Source organism: Oncorhynchus kisutch, linkage group LG4 (assembly GCF_002021735.2).
Source record: "Oncorhynchus kisutch isolate 150728-3 linkage group LG4, Okis_V2, whole genome shotgun sequence".
In the NCBI taxonomy this organism is placed as follows: Eukaryota; Metazoa; Chordata; class Actinopteri; order Salmoniformes; family Salmonidae; genus Oncorhynchus; species Oncorhynchus kisutch.
This window is the reverse complement of record NC_034177.2, coordinates 45,297,602-45,319,827: the sequence shown is the minus strand read 5'-3', so window position 1 is coordinate 45,319,827 and position 22,226 is coordinate 45,297,602. Positions and strand designations below refer to the sequence as shown.

Genomic DNA, 22,226 nt, shown 5'->3' with positions numbered 1-22,226 from the left:
AACACAGTTTGTGTTTTTTGTTGTTGTAATGAAGTGTAAACCTTGATGCAGAATATTTAATTATATATGCACAATATAATGTATCCGTGGGTAATACATGTTATTACATAAATACATGTTAGTATATTATACTGTGTGTGCATATGTGTGTTTTCCAAATGTCTGTATTTTGGAGTCTGCACAGCAGCTGTAAGTCCAGCTACTGTGTCCCCTTTTTAAAAGCTGTAATTCTGAGTGACATGTAATCTGTATCTGACAAGCTTAGACGTCCCCAGAGATTGTCCATATTCATAGACACAGTGTTTTGTCATTTCTTTCCTTGGGGAATAGCGTTGACCCCAAAACCAACACATTAGGTAACAGAGATGTTTCAGTAAAAATCACAGCCAGTGAATGCTCTTGACTTGCATGAACATTTCATCAAGTCCCTCAAGATTGAGCGAAGAATGGATTTTTGTCTCCGTCTCCTTGAGCATTTTCTGAACTCACAATGTGTTAGAGCGCCCTCTCGTCATCGCTCACAGTGACGGCTGTGTGACGGCCTTAATAGATGCTGCCTGCTATGTAGCAGCAGTCTTCACTTTGTGTTGGCCTGGGAGGCTTCAGTGTTGACTAAAGAGAGAAACACAAAGGGAAGGGCTGTCTGGCTGGCCTCACCTTAGACCTGAGCAGATCAGCAGGTCAAACTCAAAAGAAACTGAAACAGGAAAATAAAATAACTGCTTTGATTCATGTCAGCACTGCCAAACAGAAGTGCTGTGTAGTTATTTATTTGGCACGGCTTAGATATAGGGCTGTAAAGGTATTTGGAATTTGCATGTAAAACATGTTGTGCTGTATACCCTGAAGGTAAAGCGAATGAAACCTGGTTGGCACAACCCCAATGAGTTTGGAATCTTAGAAATATTCTTCCCTCCAACTTCAGCGTCCGTTTAGAACCCACTTGCTGTATCCTCAACTGGCGGAGAGCTGCAAAGATGCTTCTCACTGTGTGTTGTATGACTGTGTCTATTATGTAATGGGAAAGGACAGCCAAGAGTCTTGGCCTTCTAATGAATTCTATATGCAATGGAATCAGAGCCATTTAACAAATGTGTTTCCTAAGAGGGGTTGAAAAGTCAGGCGATCATGTGGTGGCCTCTGTCAGGTTAATGCTTCTGATTCCCAGAAACAATGATGAAATCGCTTCTGTGCTCACACCATAAGTGCCTGCAAGTCTCCCACTACAGTAGGTTATGAATCAGAGTCCTTTGTAGCTCAGTTTGTAGAGCATGGAGCTTGTAATGCCAGGTTAGTGGGTTTGATTCCCAGGACCACCTGTATGTAAAATGTATGCACGCATTGTTATAAGTTGCTTTGGATAGAAGTGTCTGCTAAATGGCTTTTATTATTATGTATTGAGCCACGGTAGGGGACATTGAAGGGCAAAGCATGGCTAGTGGTTCCTCATTGGACAAGTGGCGTCACGTGGTCCTGCAGCAGTTTTGGCATTTGTTATGAAAAATCAATGCATACTTTCATGTTAAAAGTCTTATCAATTGAAGTGCTTCTGCTTCCCTGGGATAGGCTGTTGCTAGGGGCTTTTATGATTTACTGTCTGTGTTTGGCCATTTGAATCAATAGGAATTCATAATAAAAATATGGTTTGTGTACATGCCTGCAAGTGTACTGTGTGTGTGTGTGTGTGTGTGTGTGTGTGTGTGTGTGTGTGTGTGTGTGTGTGTGTGTGTGTGTGTGTGTGTGTGTGTGTGTGTGTGTGTGTGTGTGTGTGTGTGTGTGTGTGTGTGTGTGTGTGTGCGCGTGTGTGCGTGTACATGCCTGCCAGTGTGCATGTGTGCGTGCATTTGTCACCTTAGCTACAAAAGTTCAGGTGACTGACTTTCCTAATGTCGCTCTACCCTCAGTGCCAGTTCTGACAGTTGATCATACTGTAGTGAAATAACTGTGAATTCATCACACGATCTGAATTTGAGAGAAGCTAGAAATGTTCTTAACACCCTTAAAAAAAAAAATCTGTACTGAAAAAATATTCTTAATATACAAATTGGTCTTATAGAAGGCTAGTGTAAGCAACTCAGTTCTAAAATTGGCATGTTGTATTGAATTGTATAAATTACATACATTTTTGTATGAAAAGTTTTATTTTTGTATGATCAGTAATGTGTTTGCCAACACCAATCATGTCATCTTGTCACAAGGCTGTACGTTGCTTCTGATAGTATTTGGAAATTAAGTGGGTTGTCTTTAGTGTTGGTCTTATATTTATGAGGGGGACTTACTCACGTGGACATGATATTGTCTGTCTGAGGATCAGTAGGCTACAAAGAACAATTCAACAAGAACTAATGCAGAGTGAAACTAACTTTCCCAGTGTCTATGTCTTACTTCTGGTACCCTGAGGTCGGTTTCGACTCCTCAGATATGAGGGGGAAAAATTCTCGCTGCTCTTTTGCAGGGTGGTACTGGAGGAGCAAGACACTCATCCACTTTTAATAGGGTTGTGATTTGCCTGCTGCATCCCTGGGACTTGAAGCTTGAAGCATGTGTTTCTTAGGATGCACTCAGGTGAAGGAATCTCACATGCTCTCCCTTGCAGGAGCTTAGAAAGCTCTCAATATTTCAGTCCCTGGCTGCTGTGATGCTAACCAAAGGAGAAGACTGCAGAGCCAGACTGAGCCAGACTCAGAATACAAAACGAACAAGGCCTGCTGAAATCCACGCTCCATCCATCTTTGTCGCCATTCATTATCACTGTCCCGCAAGCCATCAGGTTTGTTGTAGAAAGCCAGTGTGGCAGGATCAGGATATGTTTGTTTGCCAAGGTGGATTTAGGGCAATGTACTGTAATGCTGTTTGCTGTGTCCCCTTCTGTGTTGTTTTTCATGAGCTACAGTGCTAGACTAGAGTTCTCCCAACAGTGTCTTTCCCCTCCAAATCAAAGGCATGCAGTAGACATAGTCAAAAGAGCCTCTCTCCTCAGTGCAGCTCACTTAGTGGATTCTTCATTGCTGCCTGCCTGATCACCATATGGCCAGATTGTCATCTGCATAATTTCCACTCTCTCAGTATGTCCTTACGTGACCACTTTTAAAATTGTCGTGGCTCAGAATGTCTCACCCTCACTCTGTTTTTGCTAGACTGCCTTGATATACCCCAAGCCAGGAAATGGTCACATGATTGTCTTGTCTAGTCACATGGGACCAAGTAATGCCTACACAGATGAGCTGCTATCCATCTGCATCATTGACATCACAACCTGGTTTTGTTTATCACATTTGGAAGGCATTCTTCATGTGTGTGCAATGTGCTAGTTACGTGTTTATTCCTCCAATGAAATCAATTTCCAGGATCTTTAACACCAAATCATTTTAGTTTGTGGTTAAAAGCTTAACAAGTAGGCTTATTAGTTGTTGTTTTTTGTGATCTTGAGTTATGATAACACAGTTGTACTAAGCTATAACTTATAACTTATATTCTTAGAGAATCTAGGGGTATTTTTGTCACAGCCTGAATTTGAATTGATTCAATTGAGTTTTTTTTTGTCACTGACCTAAACACAATTTCCAATGCCTCGCAAGGTTGGGCACCTATCAGTAGATGGGTAAAAATAAAAAAGCAGACATTGAATATCCCTTTGCGCGTGATGAAGATATTCATGTTATTAATTTCACTTTGAATGGTGTATCAATACACCCAGTCACTACACAAATACAGGCGTCCTTCCTAACTCAGTTGCCGAGGGGGAAAGATACCGCTCAGGGATTTAACCATAAGGCCAATGGTGACTTTAACAACATTGTAGTTACTCCACAATACTAACCTAATTGACAGAGGGAAAAGAATGAAGCCGGTACGGAATAAAAATGTTCCAAAACACGCATCCTGTTTGCAACAAGGAACTAAAGTAATACTGAAAAAATGTAAATCAAATCAAATCAAATTGTATTTGTCACATACACATGGTTAGCAGATGTTAATGCGAGTGTAGCAAAATGCTTGTGCTTCTAGTTCTGACAATGCAGTAATGATTGATATGGTACAGAACGGCATAGGCAAGATGCAGTAGATGGTTTGGAGTAAATTAACTTTTTGTCCTGAACACAAAGCGTTATGTTTGGGGTAAATCCAATACAACACATTACTGAGTACCATTCTCCATATTTTATTTTCAAGCATAGTGGTAGCTGCATTATGTTATGGGTATGCTTGTAATCAATCGTTAAGGACCGGGGAGTTTTTCAGGATAAAAACTAAATGGAATGGAGCTAAGCACAGTTAAAATCCTAGAAGAAAACCTGATTCAGTCTGCTTTCCACCAGACACTGGGAGATTAATTCACCTTTCAGTAGGACAATAACCTGAAAACACAAAGCCAAATCTACAGTGGTTGCTTACCAAGAAGACAGTGAATGTTCCTGAGTGGCTTAGTTACAGTTTAGATTTACAGTAAATCTACTTGAAAGTATATAGCAAGACCTGAAAATAGTTGCGTAGCGATTATCAACAACCAATTTTTTAAAGAATAATGGGCAAATGTTGCTTAATCCAGGTGTGGAAAGCTCTTAGAGACTTACCCAGAAAGACTCACGGATTTAAATTTCTAAAAACATGTTTTCACTTTGTCATTTTGAGGGATTGTGTGTAGATGGATGAGAAAAAACAAACATTTAATCCATTTTGAATTCACAACAAAATGTGTAATAAGTCAAGGGGTATGAATACTTTCTGAAGGCACCGTATCAAATCAAATTGTATTGGTCGCATACACATGTTTAGCAGATGTTATTGCGGGTGTAGTGAAATGCTTCTGTTTCTAGCCCCAACCGATCAGTAATATCTAACAAGTAATGACTAACAATTTCACAACAATGCCCACAATGCACACAAATCTAAAGTAAAGGAATGGAATTAAGCATATATGAATATTTGGACGAGCATTGTCGGAACAGCATAGACTAAAATACAGTAGAATAAAATAGAGTATATTATTAAAGTGACTGGTGTTCCATTATTAAAGTGGCCAGTGATTTCAAGTCTATGAAATCACTGGCCACTTTAATCAATCATGAATTGTTTGGGAAATATTGCAGGCAGTAGCATATATTGCAGACTGTGGCTTTAACTTGTGTGATAACTGAAGTGCCAGAGTATGTCCATCATATTCTCCCAGGACCCAGGAGTGTGATTACTGCAATATGGGTCACACACACAGGGCCTGGGCTCCAACAAGAGATCAAACAGAATATGGCACTTAGTTTATTCTGCAGCTGAATCTTTTTTTTCACTGTCACAACATCACTTCATTGGCTTTTTTTTCAACTTTCGATTTTTTTTTAATACTCTCCTTGATCATAAGCTGTGCAAAAATCAGGCTCTGATTTGACTTTAGGTTGGCATTTCTATGAGTTAGTGTGCTGTAGGGTTTACTGCCATAACTTAATACCTTGCTTCTATCATGAGAATAATTGGTGTGCGTTTTCTTCCCAGTCTGAAATGGAACACAAAAATATCTTTCTTCAGATCGTAATTTATGGTAATGTCTTACCTGGGAGACAGTGGCACTAGCTTACTTTTTTTTTGTGTGCATGCAAATTACAGTAGCCTAGGTTGTTTGCTTTGATTCTGCTGATTAGTAATATTGAATGACCACTAGTAACAGTACTATTGAATTACTGTGAATAGAATTCCATTGAATCAGATGGAATAACAGACTTTTGGTATTTGGTATTTTATTAGGATCCCCATTAGCTGTTGCAAAAGCAGCAGCTACTCTTCCTGGGGTCCACACAAAGCATGAAACATAATACAGAATGACATAATACAGAACATCAATAGACAAGAACAACTCAAGTACAGAACTACATACATTTTAAAAAAGGTACACGTAGCCTACATATCAATGCATACACACACTATCTAGGTCAAATAGGGGAGAGGCGTTGTGCCGCGAGGTGTTGCTTTATCTGTTTTTTGAAACCAGGTTTACTGTTTATTTGATCAATATGAGATGGAAGGATGTTCCATGCAATAAGGGCTCTATATAATACTGTACGCTTTCTTGAATTTGTTCTGGATTTGGGGATTGTGAAAAGACCCCTGGTGGCATGTCTGGTGGGATAAGTGTGTGTGTCAGAGCTGTGTGTAAGTAGACTATGCAAACAATTTGGGATTTTCAACACCTTAAATTTGATCTGATCTTCATCTAGGTCACAACAATAGACAAACAGTCTGCTTAAACTAATAGCAGCAAAGCAGCCCCAAACCATGATGCTCCCTCCACCATACTTTACAGTTAGGATGAGGTTTTGATGTTGGTGTGCTGTGCCGTTTTTTCTCCACACATAGTGTTGTGTGTTCCTTCCAAACAACTCAACGGTAGTTTCATCTGTCCACAGAATATTTTGCCAGTAGCTCTGTGGAACATCCAGGTGCACTTTTGCAAACTTCAGATGTGCAGTAATGTTTTCTTGGACAGCAATGGCTTCTTCCGTGGTGTCCTCCCATGAACACCAGTCTTGTTTAGTGTTTTATGTATCGTAGACTCGTCAACAGAGATGTTAGCATGTTCCAGAGATTTCCAAGTCTTTAGCTGACACTAGGATTATTCTTAACCTCATTGAGCATTCTGCGCCGTGCTCTTGCAGTCATCTTTGCAGGACAGTCACTCCTAGGGAGAGTAGCAACAGTGCTGAACTTTCTCCATTTATAGACAATTTGTCTTACCGTGGACTAATGAACATCAAGGCTTTTAGAGATAGTTTTGTAACCCTTTCCTGCTTTATGTAAGTCACAATTCTTAATCTTAGGTGTCCTGAGATCTCTTTTGTTAGAGGCATGGTTCACATCAGGCAATGCTTCTTGTGAATAGCAAACTCTAATTTTGTGGGTGTTTTTATAGGGCAAGGAAGCTCTAACCAACATCTCCAATCTCGTCTCAGTGTTTGGACTCCAGGTTAGCTGACTCCTGACTCCAATGAGCTTTTGGAGAAGTCGTTAGTCTAGGGGTTCACATATTTTTTCCAACCTACACTATGAATGTTTAAATTTTGTATTCAATATAGACAAGAAAATACAATAATTTGTGTGTTATTAGTTTAAGCACACTGTGTTTGTCTATTGTTGTGACTTAGATGAAGATCAAATTTTATGACCAATTTCTGCAGACATTCACATACACTACCGGTCAAAAGTTTTAGAACACCTAGCCATTCAAGGGTTTTTCTTTATTTGTACAAATTTCTACATTGTAGAATTATAGTGAAGACATCAAATCTATGAAATTACACATACAGAATCATGTAGTAACGAAAAAAGTGTTAAACAAATCAAAATATATTTTATATTTGAGATAGCTTAAAATAGCCAGTATATTTGAGATAATTAAAATAGCCACCCTTTGCCTTGATGACAGCTTTGCACACTTTTGAGTTTTAGATGTGTGCAATTTTGCTAAGTACAATACAATGTGATACCTATTTTTTTCTTCTTCATATTCACGTTTCGTGTGTTTTGCTTGTGGAATAAATTGCTCGAATCATCCTTTTCAACGTTAATTGTTGCATCTGGGTCCTGTAGTCTTCCTGAAAAGTACTGTAGAAGTGTGACTTAATCTCCAGATCCAATATTCAACCCAGAGAGACAGATGGACACTATGAATAGTTTCAGGAAGTGTATATCTGCACATCCTGTTGGAAAGGTGTCACTCCATGGAAAGCACACCACACTGTCGCAATGGGTTTAATTTCAGTTGGACACTTCCCAAAGGCCCCCTCCTCACCACCTGTGCCTTGGATGACTGTGTTTCTCCACGCGTCCTTCTTTCCTGCCCCAATGGCTCACTGTTTTGAATGGGCAGAGGTTCTTCATGAGTCCCAGGACGGCTGGAGCTGCCATGTGTTGTCATAGGAGCCCAATGGAGGAGCTTTGCTGTCTACTGCCATGGCTCAGCCTCTCAGTGATCTCTCAGTGCTGCTGAGGGAGGGCCCTTATGTTGCCCCCTGTTAGAGCAGGTGGCTTTCTGTGGGGGGATAGGATAGATACAGGAGAGGTCTTCAGTGTGTCCTGTCTTGAAGACACCAAATACTGTCACACTTTCACTTCTGAGCCTATAGGGTCTTTTAGGATAAATATCTCCTGATCATGTTTGCTATTAAGAACGTACAAACTCGTTGTCATATATATATATATATATATATATATATATATATATATATATATATATATATATATATATTTATATATATATATATATATATATATTCATGTAGGGCTTTAAATGATTGTTTTTTGTAGGATTAAGCGATGCTTGTTCCTGCTAGACTCATTGTTTGAGATGAACAGTCCAGTAGGTAGTGTTAATGGAAGACAGTGGGCTTGCATCCTGGGGATGTAAGCACAGGCCTGGTTGTACTGTACAAAGCCAGCCTGGTTTGGAAATCCTTCCTTTTAATTAAACAATCCTCCGATGAATAGATTTAGAGTGTGGGGGAAGCATGTGCTCGGTACGGAAGTACAAATGCGCTCTGGAGGTCTGCCAGTATTTAATCGTCTCCCTTATAGAAGGCAATAAACCCTGCTAGCTGCCCATTCCTCATCGTTCACTTGTACTGAGGAAAGATGTCTTTGAAAACACCACCACCACTGATTCAACACACTAGCTTTCCCTCGTAGGTTGAGATTATATGTTTTTAAATCACAGCAGCTGCTTATGTGTGCCCCAGATATGTACTTGAGAGCATCTAAATTAATTCCCTATGCTCATCCTGAACAAAACATAAGTGACCTACTTATTAAGATTATTTTCCCTCTGTCACGGTTTCATAATACTGCTCCTGGATGACTAAGAAGTGTTTGTATCCTCAAATGTTCTGCTCCATAGTTTGACGTCGGCCTTTCCCCGTACCACTCATGTTGTTGACATGGGGCACTGCCAGGCTGCGTTTTGGAGAACAATATTTCATGCTTTCAAGATGTGGTTATAGAGAGAGACGATGTTGATGAGAAACATAGGGGGACAGTCAGGATGTCATCATCAGGCCTCTGGGATTGATGAGTCAAATGGAGAATTAACGTGTTCCTGCCTTCCCAGCTAACAATTCTAGGGAGAGAGAGAATGTTAGCCGTAATGGTGCCTAGATGTTTCAGTGTCCAGTTCTCAGTTAGTTAGGTGAACATTCTATGTATGTAAGCAAAACTCTCCTGAGAACCTATTTTGCATGTTTTGGAACTAGAGTTATGAGAACGTTCCCTAAATGTCAAACAGAACTTACCCAGGATGTGGTTGCCATGTTCTCAGAATATCCTATATTAATATTCTAGACACATTTCATTGGATGCTGCAAGAACATTCCTGTGTCCAGTATTCTGAGGGTTAGGATAATATTCTATCAGCGTCCCACCAAACATACACAGTACATGGTTACCATGTTCTCATAATATAAGATATTAATGTTGTAGACACGTTTCATGGGAACATTGCAGGAACATTTCTGTGTAGTGGTCTAAATGTTGGGGCATTTTACCCAGTCTTAATGTTACTCCCAAATCACTATAATCAATAAAACAGTTTTTCTTGAGTGTACTTTTAGGAGAGCTGAGATTTACTTCAAAGTGCATTTCAAGAAGACGATGGAGAGATTCTCAGCTATTCAGAATGGATGAATACTCATCATTTATGAGAGGTAGTGGATATTATTTGTGCTGAAAGTAGAATTCTACAGATTCTCATCTTTCAATGAGGAACTGATTTTAATTAGACCAGATGAGGGTGGTGTAAATGTTGCCAAGTAATGACACTAACGTATGTTGCTAAGAATGTGAGAGTAGTGTGACTCCACTAGCAGGTCTCGAACCCAGGCCACCAGCATCAATGACAAACACCTTAACCACTGTCCCAATAAGGGATCTCTCTAAGTCATGTGCTTGTTCGGCCTGTCCAGAAGCAAAACCTAGCTAACATATGGAATTGTTTTAAGAGGGTCATACAATGGACCATTTAGCTATTTGATTTTGTATGTTAGGACCCTTGTACATAAAACAAAAATATATACAGTATATACAGTACCAGTCAAAAGATTGGACACACCTACTCATTCAAGGGGTTTTCTTTATTTTGACTATTTTAATAGTAAAGACATCAAAACTATGAAATAACACATTTGGAATCATGTAGTAACCAAAAAAGTGTTCAACAAATCAAAATATATTTGATATTTTAAATTCTTCAAAGGAGCCACCCTTTGCCTTGATGACAGTTTTGCACACTCTTGGCATTTTCTCAACCAGCTTCACCTAGAATGCTTTTCCAACAGTCTTGAAGGAGTTCCCACATATGCTGAGCACTTCTTGGCTGCTTTTCCTTCACTCTGCTGTCCAACTCATCCCACTAAGCAAATTCTAAACAAATCAGTGTCACCAGCAAAGCATCCCCACACCATCACACCTCTTCCTCCATGCTTCACGGTGGGAACCACACATGAGGAGGTCATCCGTTCACCTACTCTGCGTCTCACAAAGACATGGCAGTTGGAACCAAAAATCTCACATTTGGACAGATTTCCACCGGTCTAATGTCCATTGCTCGTGTTTCTTGGCCCAAGCAAGTCTCTTCTTCTTATTGGTGTCCTTTAGTAGTGACTGTCTTCTGTATACCACCCCTGCCTTTTCACAACACAACTGACGGACTCAAACACATTATGAAGGAAATCAATTCCACAAATTAACTTTGAACAAGGCACAACTGTTAATTGAAATGCATTCCAGTTGACTACCTTGTGAAGTTGGTTGAGAGAATGCAAAGAGTGTGCAAAGCTGTCATCAAGGCAAGGGTGGCTACTTTGAAGAATATAAAATATATTTTGATTTTTTAAACATTTTTTTGTCACCACAATATTCCATATGTGTTATTTCATAGTTTTGATGTCTTCACTATTATTTACAATGTAGAAAACAGTAAAAAAAATAAAGAGAAACCCTGGAATGAGTAGGTGTGTCCAAACCTTTGACTGGTACTGCATATAAAAAAAATATTTGATGAAACATTGATTTTGTCCTTTACCATTATAGCCCATAGAAATGCATTGAGTAACACATTTGTACATGGCAAAACAGACAGTCCAATAATGTATCATAAATAAGGTTTTGAAATGTCTGTCCTATATCTGAGATACAATAGATACAATTTAGACACAAGTTTGGTCACTTTATTCATGGCACTTTTTACCCCCTATGGACGTTGTGCCTTCACTCCTGTGAAGCTTGTGTGCATCATAGAGCAAAACAACCGACATCTTCGTGTTTGTGAGAGACTCCCCTTTTGATATTGGTGTCTTATAGCTCAAACGGTTCGGTCTGGATAAGTCGGTTTTGTGAGCAGACTTCTTCGAAATGAGAACGTCTGTGACAGAGAGTTCAGACGATTACAGTAAAGCTTGTGGATGTCGTAGAGCAAGATGATTGTTATACGGACAATTTTGTGACCATTCTCTTGTCCGGATCCTCTCACGTGTAGAAAAACACCTCTTTTACAAGCCCCATGTTATGGAATAGGCACAAACGTTATATTGGTGGTTGAGCCGCAGCCACTGCAAGAAATGCTAATTCTCTTGCGTAAACATACAGGGGGCTATTCGATATTCAAAATTGCATCCCCGTGTGATGCATGGGTGCGTCAATCGACTCTAGGTGGCTAACCCTCAGAAAACTGGACACGTATGTTCCAGCAACCTTCCCATGAAACATGCCTGGAACATTAGTATCTTATATTCTGAGAACATGGCAACCATGTACTGTGTATGTTTGGTGGGACGTTGATGGAATAGTCTCCTAACCCATAATAAACTAGACGCAGCTATGCTTTTGCAACGTTTCCATGAAACGTGACAGGAACATTAATGTTAAATATTCTAAGAACATGGTAACCATGTTCTGGTTAACTTCTGTTTGACATTAAGGGAATGGTCTATTGGAAACCGTCCTTGTATGTCAGTGAAGCCAGGGGTGGACTGGGACAAGAATTTGGCCATTTTATCTACACCAACCCACGTCACTGCATGCAGGGCCGTGCACAGACATTTCAGGGGGCAGGTGTTCAATAGTTGACGATTGATGTAAATCTGCTCGTTAGCTCGTTAAATATTTGTTTTACTGATTGCTATTTAGCTTCAGTGCTCTTAAATAATAATTTTATGATATATCCTATTCATAACCTTCTAACTCATGATTTATGGCTGGCTGGCTGGCTAGTGGCTTGTGTGGAATTTGAGTGTATGGTGGTTAAACTACCTGTGAGCCTCTTTTTTAATACCTCACAGAATCTTTTTTCAATACCTCACAGAATCTTTTTTCAATACCTCACAGAATCTTTTTTAATACCTCAGAGAATCTTTTTTAATACCTCAGAGAATCTTTTTTAATACCTCACAGAATCTTTTTTCAATACCTCACAGAATCCTTTTTCAATACCTCACAAATGATTACGACAGGCTACTTTGACACAAACAACACTGAGAATTTGCGATCAATCAAAAGGACCTCATCTTGAATCGATCAATAGATTAGCCTACGCCTAGGTGTCTGGAGACACACATTGTACAATATGAGGAGTCCTAAAAAAGCTTTCCAGTTTCCCTAAAATACCTAATGTTGCGCAGCTCCCTCGCCGATGGCTAAAAGCCTATCTCTCTCTCTCATTTTGCTTTGTAAAACAATGTTTGCTCAATGGGCCTATTTGTATGTTAAAGAGAATATTGTGGTAGCCTACAGCAGACAGATTATAGTCTTCCCTTTTCAGTAGGAGCCATTTGCTTTCCAACCTCTTTTCCCTGGATTGTATTAGAAATTTAGTGAAAGGCCTGTTCGCGCGTTCCCGACTGCAGGCCTAGGCTTATGCCTTCATATTGGGCTACACACAATCCACAGGTAGGCAATTTTTTTAAAGAAGCTATGGCTCCTCTGTGGCTATGTTATAAGTCTACTCATGGTGTAGTAGGCTGTTCTGAAGGATTTAATTTATAGTTGAACATACGGCAGTTAATTCTATAACTTTGGCAAATGTATTTAAACTCATCAGGGGGTTGCAGCACCTCCAGCACCTTTCCCATAGCTTTGATTCTATAAGGAAACAAATGGTGAAGTGCTGCTGTGTGTAGGCCAACCAGACTGAATATTGATGATGATGTAGCCTAAATCAAGTGTTATGCTGCTCTGGTAGTAGCCTAATGTTGATAGCTAATAGCTTGCTACACACACTCGACCGGTCAATTCTCAAGCCATGCATGTTTGGATACTGGGCGCACACAATCTCTGTACCCCTGGGGGGGGGGGGGGGGGGGGTGAACTTCACGACATCACAACGATATTTGGGTCAAACGACAAAAACGGTATACAAAAAAATAATAATGATACAAATACCCAAAAGAGCACTTGGAGAGTGAGAGGGCACAGGGGCAGGTGCTCAGGCACAGGTAAACCTCTATCCGTGCCTGACTACATGCACTGCCAACTCAGTGCCACCAACCACATGGAAGAATAAACACATTTGCTGTGCTTTCTTGTGTTCAAAAACGGTTAAATGTTTGTCGCATTTGTATCCTGTCACTTTAGTTGTTACATGATGGAGTGCTGTGTGTGTGTGTGTGTGTGTGTGTGTGTGTGTGTGTGTGTGTGTGTGTGTGTGTGTGTGTGTGTGTGTGTGTGTGTGTGTGTGTGAGAGAGAGAGAGGGAGAGAGGTAACCATATGGAATGTGTTCTTTCTAAATTTCCATGCTGCATCTATATGCTTTCAGTTGCTGTTTAAGTCCCACCTCTCCTCGTTTTCCAGATGAAGGGCACTACAACGAGTCATCAAGGCATGCGGCTCTGCCTCAGGACCCAGCCGTGCCCTCTAACCTCTCTGCCAGGGCAACGCCAGTGGAGGATGGGCCCCGGGCCCCTCCAGCCATACCCACGGACCCAAAAGACCCATCAGGGTTGACAGCAGAAAGCATCAGAGAGCAGCCTGTGCAACCATCAGTGCTAGCTAATGCCTCCTCCTTAGCCTCCTCCTCAGCCATCAACAGTGACAATCAAACAGCAGGAACAACAGACCCTTTGTCTTTAGCACCTGTAACCAACAGCACCTCAAACACCAGCCCAGGTAGGACAAGTCATCAAACAATAATCAAACCCATCTTGTTGTAGAAGGAAAAAAAACAATCGCAATGTTATGTACGTACATACCCACCTCATGACTGTTGTTAGTGTCTCTACACACTAGAGAGACGTTGGTTTCTTGTCATCATCGTTGTCGTCATCATCATCAGCGTTGTCATCATCATCATCCTCATCATCATCCTCATCATCGTCATCATTATCATCGTCATCATCATTATGCTCTGCACCTTCATTCCCTCAAAATCCCATTTTCTTTCGGTCCAGCTCAGTCCCACATTACCCTGCTCCATCCCCTCTATCATGCTGCCTCTCCAGGTCTGACCTCATCCTCACATTATGGGACATCATCCAAACGGGACATTTTTCACCTGATATGAATGACCTGATATGAACCGAATTTTTAAATCATTTAAAAGCTGCTCCTTCTTTCATTGCAGAGGAGGGAGACAGCAGTTTGCCTGCGAACCCAGATTTACCTACAGTCCCAGTGTCCTCTCTGGCCACATTGGGAGAGAGCGACGCCACCCTCCCAGACAATGTGACTAGTCCTTTCTCCACTCACACATGGAACACCACTACACCTGCAAGGGCTGACACCAACACCACTACACCATCCACCACAGCAGCACACACCAACCCAACACCAGACACTGTGACCAATGACAGTCTACAGCTCACGACTGTGACCACCACGACCGTCACGCCCCTGACCGTGACCACCACAACTGTGACACCCCAGACCACCACAGCTACGACCACAGAGGCGGTTACAACCACAACCTGGACCACTACGACCACACAGGAAGTGACCACCCTCCAAGAGACCACAGTGATGGCAACCACAACTGACCAAACCACGACCACAACCACAACCGCTCCCACTACAACCACAATTGCACCGACTACCACTTTGACCATCCCCACCACCACCAAAGGAACAACCCCTGGACCGACCACAACTGAACCAACCCCCACCAGTCCTGAAGGGGAGCATCTACCATGTAACATCACTGAGAAGACCTGGGTCAAAACAGGTACCATATGGGCACTCAATCAACAGCAGCTCAGTTTGAAAACCGTTTGTTAGTGTACTCTGTTTCGCCAAATAAATAAAACAAGATTTGAGATGCCACCATGTGAGTACATCCCTAATGAAGACCTTCATAAAAAAAAAATATATATATATATAACTGTTTGTTTTCCTCCAAAGTTTTGTCCATGCAGCTGTGGAGGAACAGGCTTGATATCATGACGAGGCAGAATCTGTCTAAAGGACTCACCCATGCTCTACGGAGGGCCTTCAACGACACCAATGTTTATGTCCAGGTCCGTATTATTCTGCTCTCTACTCTCTGTGTTAGGATGTTGTTACTGCTGTAGTGTAACTGGAGAAGAACACCTACCACATCAAATACAGAATACAGTGCCGTAGTCCTGTTTAAATGTTGATTAGTCCGTGTTCACGTTGTGGGACAAGGATTTCATATTAGTTACTCTGGATGGCCAGAGGAACTAATGCAGCGCTAGGAACTAGAGTGAGTGTATTTACTTATTCTGGCTCCCCTCTTAGCCATACTATTCATGGGGTACAATTTCTCACTTTGATAGCGGAGGAGACTGAAGTGACTAACGGTGAAAGGATTTCAGTATGATGATAAATGGCATCTTGAATGGTGAATAGGCTTTGCTTTATAGAGGCTGTTAACAGTATGTGAAGAGAATAGCTCTTTATTGACCCTACTAGCTGAATGACTAAAACCTATTATTGCAGGCGTTTCCTCTTCAGACACGTCCGTTATTCAGTTCTCTTGTTCTCACTCTCTCTCTCTCTCTCTCTCTCTCTCTCTCTCTCTCTCTCTCTCTCTCTCTCTCTCCCTCTCTCTCTGTGATGGCTGACTCAGTTTAAGTCCATTGATTTCCTACCTGTGCTGTCTGTTTTTCTGTCTGTTTTTCTGTCTGTCTGCCCGATGTGTAATTCAGTGATTGCTACTCTATCCCAGTCCTCTTCTCTCCCCCATCAGAACCCATGTATTATTACTGAGCCCGGAAGTGATCGGCAGGAAACGACACAAACACAAGCTGCATAGTTATGTGTCCGGGGATAGCTAGCTAACACATACTGGTGGAGACTGGAGAGGAGTGAGTGGTAGTACATAGGACCAGAAACACTAGTCTTGACCCACTGCAATTGTGTTGGGTGTTAGCGATAGCGATCAAGACATAAACAACACGTTTTCTCTTCTCAGGTTGAACGGGACCTCTGCAGCCCTCATAATGTCACTCTTGGGTACTATGTAGCCAGTGGGAAAACGGTCTACATAGCATCTGTGGTGGTGGAGACAATGAATACCTATGGCTTTGACAAAGTGCTGGCAGACATCCGGCAGCACAGTCCTCTGGTGAAGGCTGTTCTGCTCCCTGTAGCCCCCTGGGCCTCCAGCCTCAGTGTCCATCTGCAGCTCAAAACAGGTAAGGCCCAATAGGGACAACACTCCACAACAACACATGTAACACTGCTGAATGATGTGACCATGCTTGTAGAAAATGATGTACTGCGCTCTTACGTACTGTAACTGAATGTACTCTACTGGTATACTGATTGTTGCTCTGCGTTTTTTTTTTAGTTCTCAGGTTTGTAGGCTCAGAAGACAATGTCAACTCCTGCAGTTTTGTTCAAATGATGGAACAACGGCTGGAGAATGCATTTGAGGAAGCTCAGGACAAAGTGCTGGAATCTTACAGCGGGCTTTCTGTGGAGGTGTGTTAATGACTTTGGGCCATATTCAATCCCATGCAATTAGCATACCTGTTTAGCGTGTTGTATTTACTTCGACATGTCTGATATCGTACAACATCCTTGTCTGTGTTTGTTCAGATCCAGAGCACCGCCCAGGTGATTGGCTCTCCTGCCGTGTCTCTGGTCTATGTGGTGAAGAACGAGAACGCGGTGCTGAACGGAACCGTCTCCAGCGGTCTCCTGAACCAGCTGACCGCAGAGCTGGTGGGCTACTTCCTCTTCTTCCCCCCGCTCATCATCGCTGAGCGTAAGTGCCCCAGGGCATCACGGGAAGGGTTTGCGTGATAGTTGTTTCCAGTGGCGTTTTCTTCTTGTTTTCTTCATTTTTATACAGAAATATGTCATATTTCCACTGTGTTGTCCTCAGCGAAAGCTTAAGTTTGCGTGTTTGTAAGTGTGTGGTCTGAACATGAAAATATGAATGGTGTCTTTATTTCATTACACCAGCAGAGTACTGATAATTAGATGTTGAACTAATTGACAAAGGTGACGTTATGGTCCAATATTGTGCATTGGAGAGGAGGCTGATTAGATCACTTCATGCTAACCTGCAATTTGCATCACCTTCTGGGTGTTTCTTCAGAGAACGGATGATTTGAGCACGAAGGGAAGATCAAATAATATTCTATTTTTACACTGAGTGTACAAAACATTAGAAACACCTGCTCTTTCCATGACACAGACTGACCAGGTGAATCCAGGTGAAAGCTATGATTCCTTATTGATGTAACTTATTAAATCCAATTAAACCAGTGTAGATGATGGGGAGGAGACGGGTTAAAGAAGGATTATTAAGACTTGACACAATTGAGTCATGGATTGTGTATGTGCGCCATTCAGAGGGTGAATGGGTGAGACAAAATATGTAAGTGCCTTTGAATGGGGTAGGTGCCAGGCACACCAGTTTGAGTGTGTCAAGAAGTGTAACGCTGCTGGCTTTTTCACATTCAACAGTTTCCTGTGTGTATCAAGAATGGTCCACCACCCAAAGGACATCCAGCCAACTTGACTCGACTGTGGGATGCATTGGAGTCAACATGGGCCAGCATCCCTGTGGAACGCCTTCGACACATGTAGAGTACATGTCCCGACAAAATCGAAGCTGTTCTGAGAGCTAAAGGGGGTGCAACACAATAGTAGGAAGGTGTTCCTAATGTTTTGTATACTCAGTGTATTTGAACCCTTCAAATCAAATCACCCTTTATTTATACAGCACATTTCAGACATGGAATGCAACCCAATGTGCTTTACAGGAAAACACAAATAAAAACAATGAAAATAAAAGCTCAAATATCCACTACACAACAAGCATAATGTAAAAAAACACAAAGAATAACACAAACTGAACAACTAAAAAACACCCAAAGGAAAAGCGGAGCTAAAAAGATGTGTTAAGATCTCTTTTAAATATGTCCACAGTTTCGGCCCCCCTCAGGTTCTTTGGCAGGCAATTCCAGAGACAGGGGTCGTAATAAATAAAGGCTGCCTCTCCATGCCTCTTGGTCCTGGGTTTTAAGATAGTTAAACGGCCAGTGCCAGAGGACCTGAGGGACCGACTGGGTACATAACTTAAAAGCATGTCTGACATGTATTGGTGTGCACAGTCGTGGATTGATTTAAAAACCAATAGAAGAATCTTAAAATGAATTCTAAAACTCATAGGCAACCAGTGCAGAGACCTTGAAACCGGTTTAATGTGGGCTCGCCGCCTGGTCTTGGTCAGTACCCATGCTGCAGCATTCTGTATGTTTTACAGTTCACCAATGGCTTTCTTGGGTAGACCAGACAGGAGAGCATGACAGTAGTCAAGCCTGCTTATAATAAAAGCATGGATGAGTCTCTCTGTATCAGCCTGAGAGAGAAAATGTTCCTCAGGTGATACAAAGCTATTTTAGTCACATTCCTAAAAAAAATGGTTCAGAATCTAAAGTAACACCTAGGTTTTTTACCTGGTGTTTTATCTTTATTGCCCGTGAATTCAAATGTATGGCTAGATTCTCTCTCTGTGCTTTGGCTTCAACAATGAGTACCTCGGTCTTGTCTTGATTTAGCTGGAGGAAGTTGTGAGCCATCCAAGTATTTTAATCACTAATACAGTATAATAATTTATCTGTGGAGCTAAAGTCGTCTGGTGACACAGAAATGTAAAGTTGTGTGTCGTCTGCGTAGCTGTGAAAATCAATGCTGCACTTTCTGATAACACTGCCAAGGGGTAACATACAGTATATAAACTGAACAGTATCAGACCCAAAATCGAACCTCGTGGAACTCAACATTTGATATGTATTTTCTCTGAGCTATGTAAACTAATTTAGAGGCCAACCCACCTCTCCAGTCTGTCCAGAAGGACGTCATGGTCAATAGTGTCAAATGCAGCCCAAGGATCGGACCCTTTTTTTCAATTTTCACCTAAAATTACATACCCAAATCTATCTGTCTGTAGCTCAGGACCTGAAGCAACAATATGCATATTCTATGATTTGAAGGAAACACTTTGAAGTTTGTGGAAATGTGAAATGAATGTAGGAGAATATAGCACATTATATCTGGTAAAAGATAACACGTTTTTTTTGTACCATCATCTTTGAAATGCAAGAGAAAGACCATCATGTATTATTCCAGCTCAGGCGCAATTTAGATTTTGGCCGCTAGATGGCAGCAGTGTATGTACAAAGTTTTAGACTGATCCAATGAACCATTGCATTTCTGTTCAAACTTTTTTGTCAAGACTGCCCAAATGTGCCTAATTGGTTTATTTTGAACTTTTCAAATTCTTAACTGTGCACTCTCCTCAAACAATAGCATGGCATTATTTCACTGTAATAGCTACTGTAAATTGGACAGTGGAGTTAGATTAACAAGAATTGAAGCTTTCGGTAAATATGAGATACGTCTATGTCCTGGGAAATTTCCTTGTTACAACCTCATGCTAATCGCATTAGCCTACGTTAGTCCCGAGAGGGACCCACCAATCCTGTAGAGGTTAATTAAATCTACAAGTACATGGGCAGAGAGCTGTTTGGCCTGTGTTGGCTCTAAGATAATTTATCACTTGAACTAAGGCTGTCTATGTGCTGTGGTTGGCACGAAAACCAGATTGTATTTTTTTTAATTACAGTTGGCACTTAAAAATAATTTTGCTGTTTGAACACCAATTTCTCCAGGAAGTGATTAACAATAGCTTACACTTCTTCAGATATGCAATTAAAAACATTTTTGACGAAGGTGCTGGGGATAGGATCGAGAATGCAGGTAGATGGCTGAAGTTGTGATATCCCTTTCCTGCGCATGTCTGTGTCAACCAGGTAAAATGCATCCATTGTGCCTTTGCTTGGCAGCTTGTCATCAGGCTGATACCCAGCCTAATGTTGCTTATCTTATATCTGTAATATGCCACAAACTCATCACATTTAGATGTGCAAGAAAGTTCACATAATTTTGGATTTATCAGGCCATCAACTGATCGAGAAGAGCACTCAAATAATTCTGTTTAGTAGTGATCAAGTAAGAAAAATATGCCCTTCCGGCATTTCTAATTGCCTTGTTATACACTACCGGTCAACAGTTTTAGAACACCTACTCATTCAAGGGTCTTTCTTTATTTGGACTATTTTCTACATTGCAGAGTAATAGTGAAGACATCAAAACGATAAAATAACACATATGGAATCATGTAGTAACCCCAAAAAATGTTAAACAAATCAAAATATGTTTTATATTTGAGATTCCTCAAATAGTCACCCTTTGCCTTGATGACAGCTTTGGACACTCTTGGCATTCTCTCAACCAGCTTTGTGAGGCAGTCACCTGGAATGCATTTCAATTAACAATTAAGGTGTTCCTTCTTAAAAGTTCATTTGTGGAATTATTTTCCTTCTTAATGTGTTTGAGCCAATCAGTTGTGTTGTGACAAGGTGTGTGTGTGTGTGTGTGTGGGGGGGGGGGGTATACAGAAGATAGCCCTATATAGTAAAAGACCAAGTACATATTATGGCAAGAACAGATCAACTAAGCAAAGAGAATTGACAGTCCATCATTACTTTAAGAAGGTCAGTCAAAGTTTCAAAAACTTTCAGAGTTTCTTCAAGTGCAATCGCAACAACCATCAAGCGCTATGAGGAAACTGGTTCTCATGAGAACCACTATAGGAATGGAAAACCCAGAGGATAAGTTCATTAAAGTCACCAGCTTCAGAAATTGCAACCCAAATAAATGTTGAGTTCAAGTAACAGACACATCTCTACATCAACTGTTCAGAGGAGACTGTGTGAATCAGGCTTTCATGGTTGAATTACTGCAAAGAAACCACTACTAAAGGACACCAATAAGAAGAAGAGACTTGCTTGGGCCAAGAAACACGAGCAATGGACATTAGACCAGTTAAAATTTGTCCTTTGGTCTGGAGTCCAAGTTGGAGATGTTTGGTTCCAACCCCCATGTCTTTGTGAGATGCGGTGTGGGTGAACTGATGATCTCCGCATGTGTATTTCCCACCATAAAGCATGGAGGAAGAGGTGTTATGGTGTGGGGGTGCTTTGCTGGTGACACTATCTGTGATTTATTTAGAATTCAAGGCACACTTAACCAGCAGGGCTACCATAGCATTCTGCAGCGATACTATTCCCATCTGGTTTGCGCTTAGTGGTACTGTCATTTGTTTTTAACAGGACAATGACCCAACACAACTCCAGGCTGTGTAAGGGCTATTTTACAAAGAAGGAGAGTGATGGAGTGCTGCATCAGATGACCTGGTCTCCACAATCCCCTGACCTCAATTGAGATGGTTTGGGATGAGTTGGACAGCAGAGTGAAGGAAAAGCAGCACAAAAGTGCTCAGAATATATGGGAACTCCTTCAAGACTATTGGGAAAAGCATTCATCATGAAACTGGTTGAGAGAATGCCAAGAGTGTGCAAAGCTGTCATCAAGGCAAAGGTTGGCTACTTTGCGGAGTCTAAAATCTTTATACTGTATAACACTTTTTTGGTTACTACATGATTCCATCGTGTTATTTCATAGTTTTGATGTCTTCACTATTATTCTACAATGTAGAAAATAGTCAAATGAAGAAAAAACCTTGAATGAGTAGGTGTGTCTACACTTTTGACTGGTACTGTATATATGCATTTTTTTTTAAGCACAAAACTATTTCGGCAACAGGGATCTTGATCCAGAAGGGGATTGAATGTCTCTGCTGTAACCAAGAGGCTTGATCTTGGTATCTAGCCACGTAGCTTTCAAGTTAGCCAACCAAATGCATAGCTGGACTCCTGAGCTG

The 22,226-nt window shown here is 41.1% G+C and overlaps 1 protein-coding gene across 8 annotated transcripts in view; it reads left to right on the top strand.

Annotated features, from left to right (window-relative positions):
- LOC109889592 (UPF0606 protein KIAA1549L) overlaps positions 1-22,226 on the top strand; it is a 36,685-nt gene that overhangs the window by 2,462 nt on the left and 11,997 nt on the right. For all 8 annotated transcript variants that reach the window (XM_031823063.1, XM_031823059.1, XM_031823058.1 and 5 more), the window contains exons 2-7: positions 13,820-14,134; positions 14,589-15,185; positions 15,362-15,477; positions 16,398-16,620; positions 16,776-16,909; positions 17,027-17,195. In XM_031823063.1, coding sequence (XP_031678923.1) covers positions 13,820-14,134; positions 14,589-15,185; positions 15,362-15,477; positions 16,398-16,620; positions 16,776-16,909; positions 17,027-17,195 — 1,554 coding nt within the window. The remainder of the gene's footprint in view (positions 1-13,819; positions 14,135-14,588; positions 15,186-15,361; positions 15,478-16,397; positions 16,621-16,775; positions 16,910-17,026; positions 17,196-22,226) is intronic.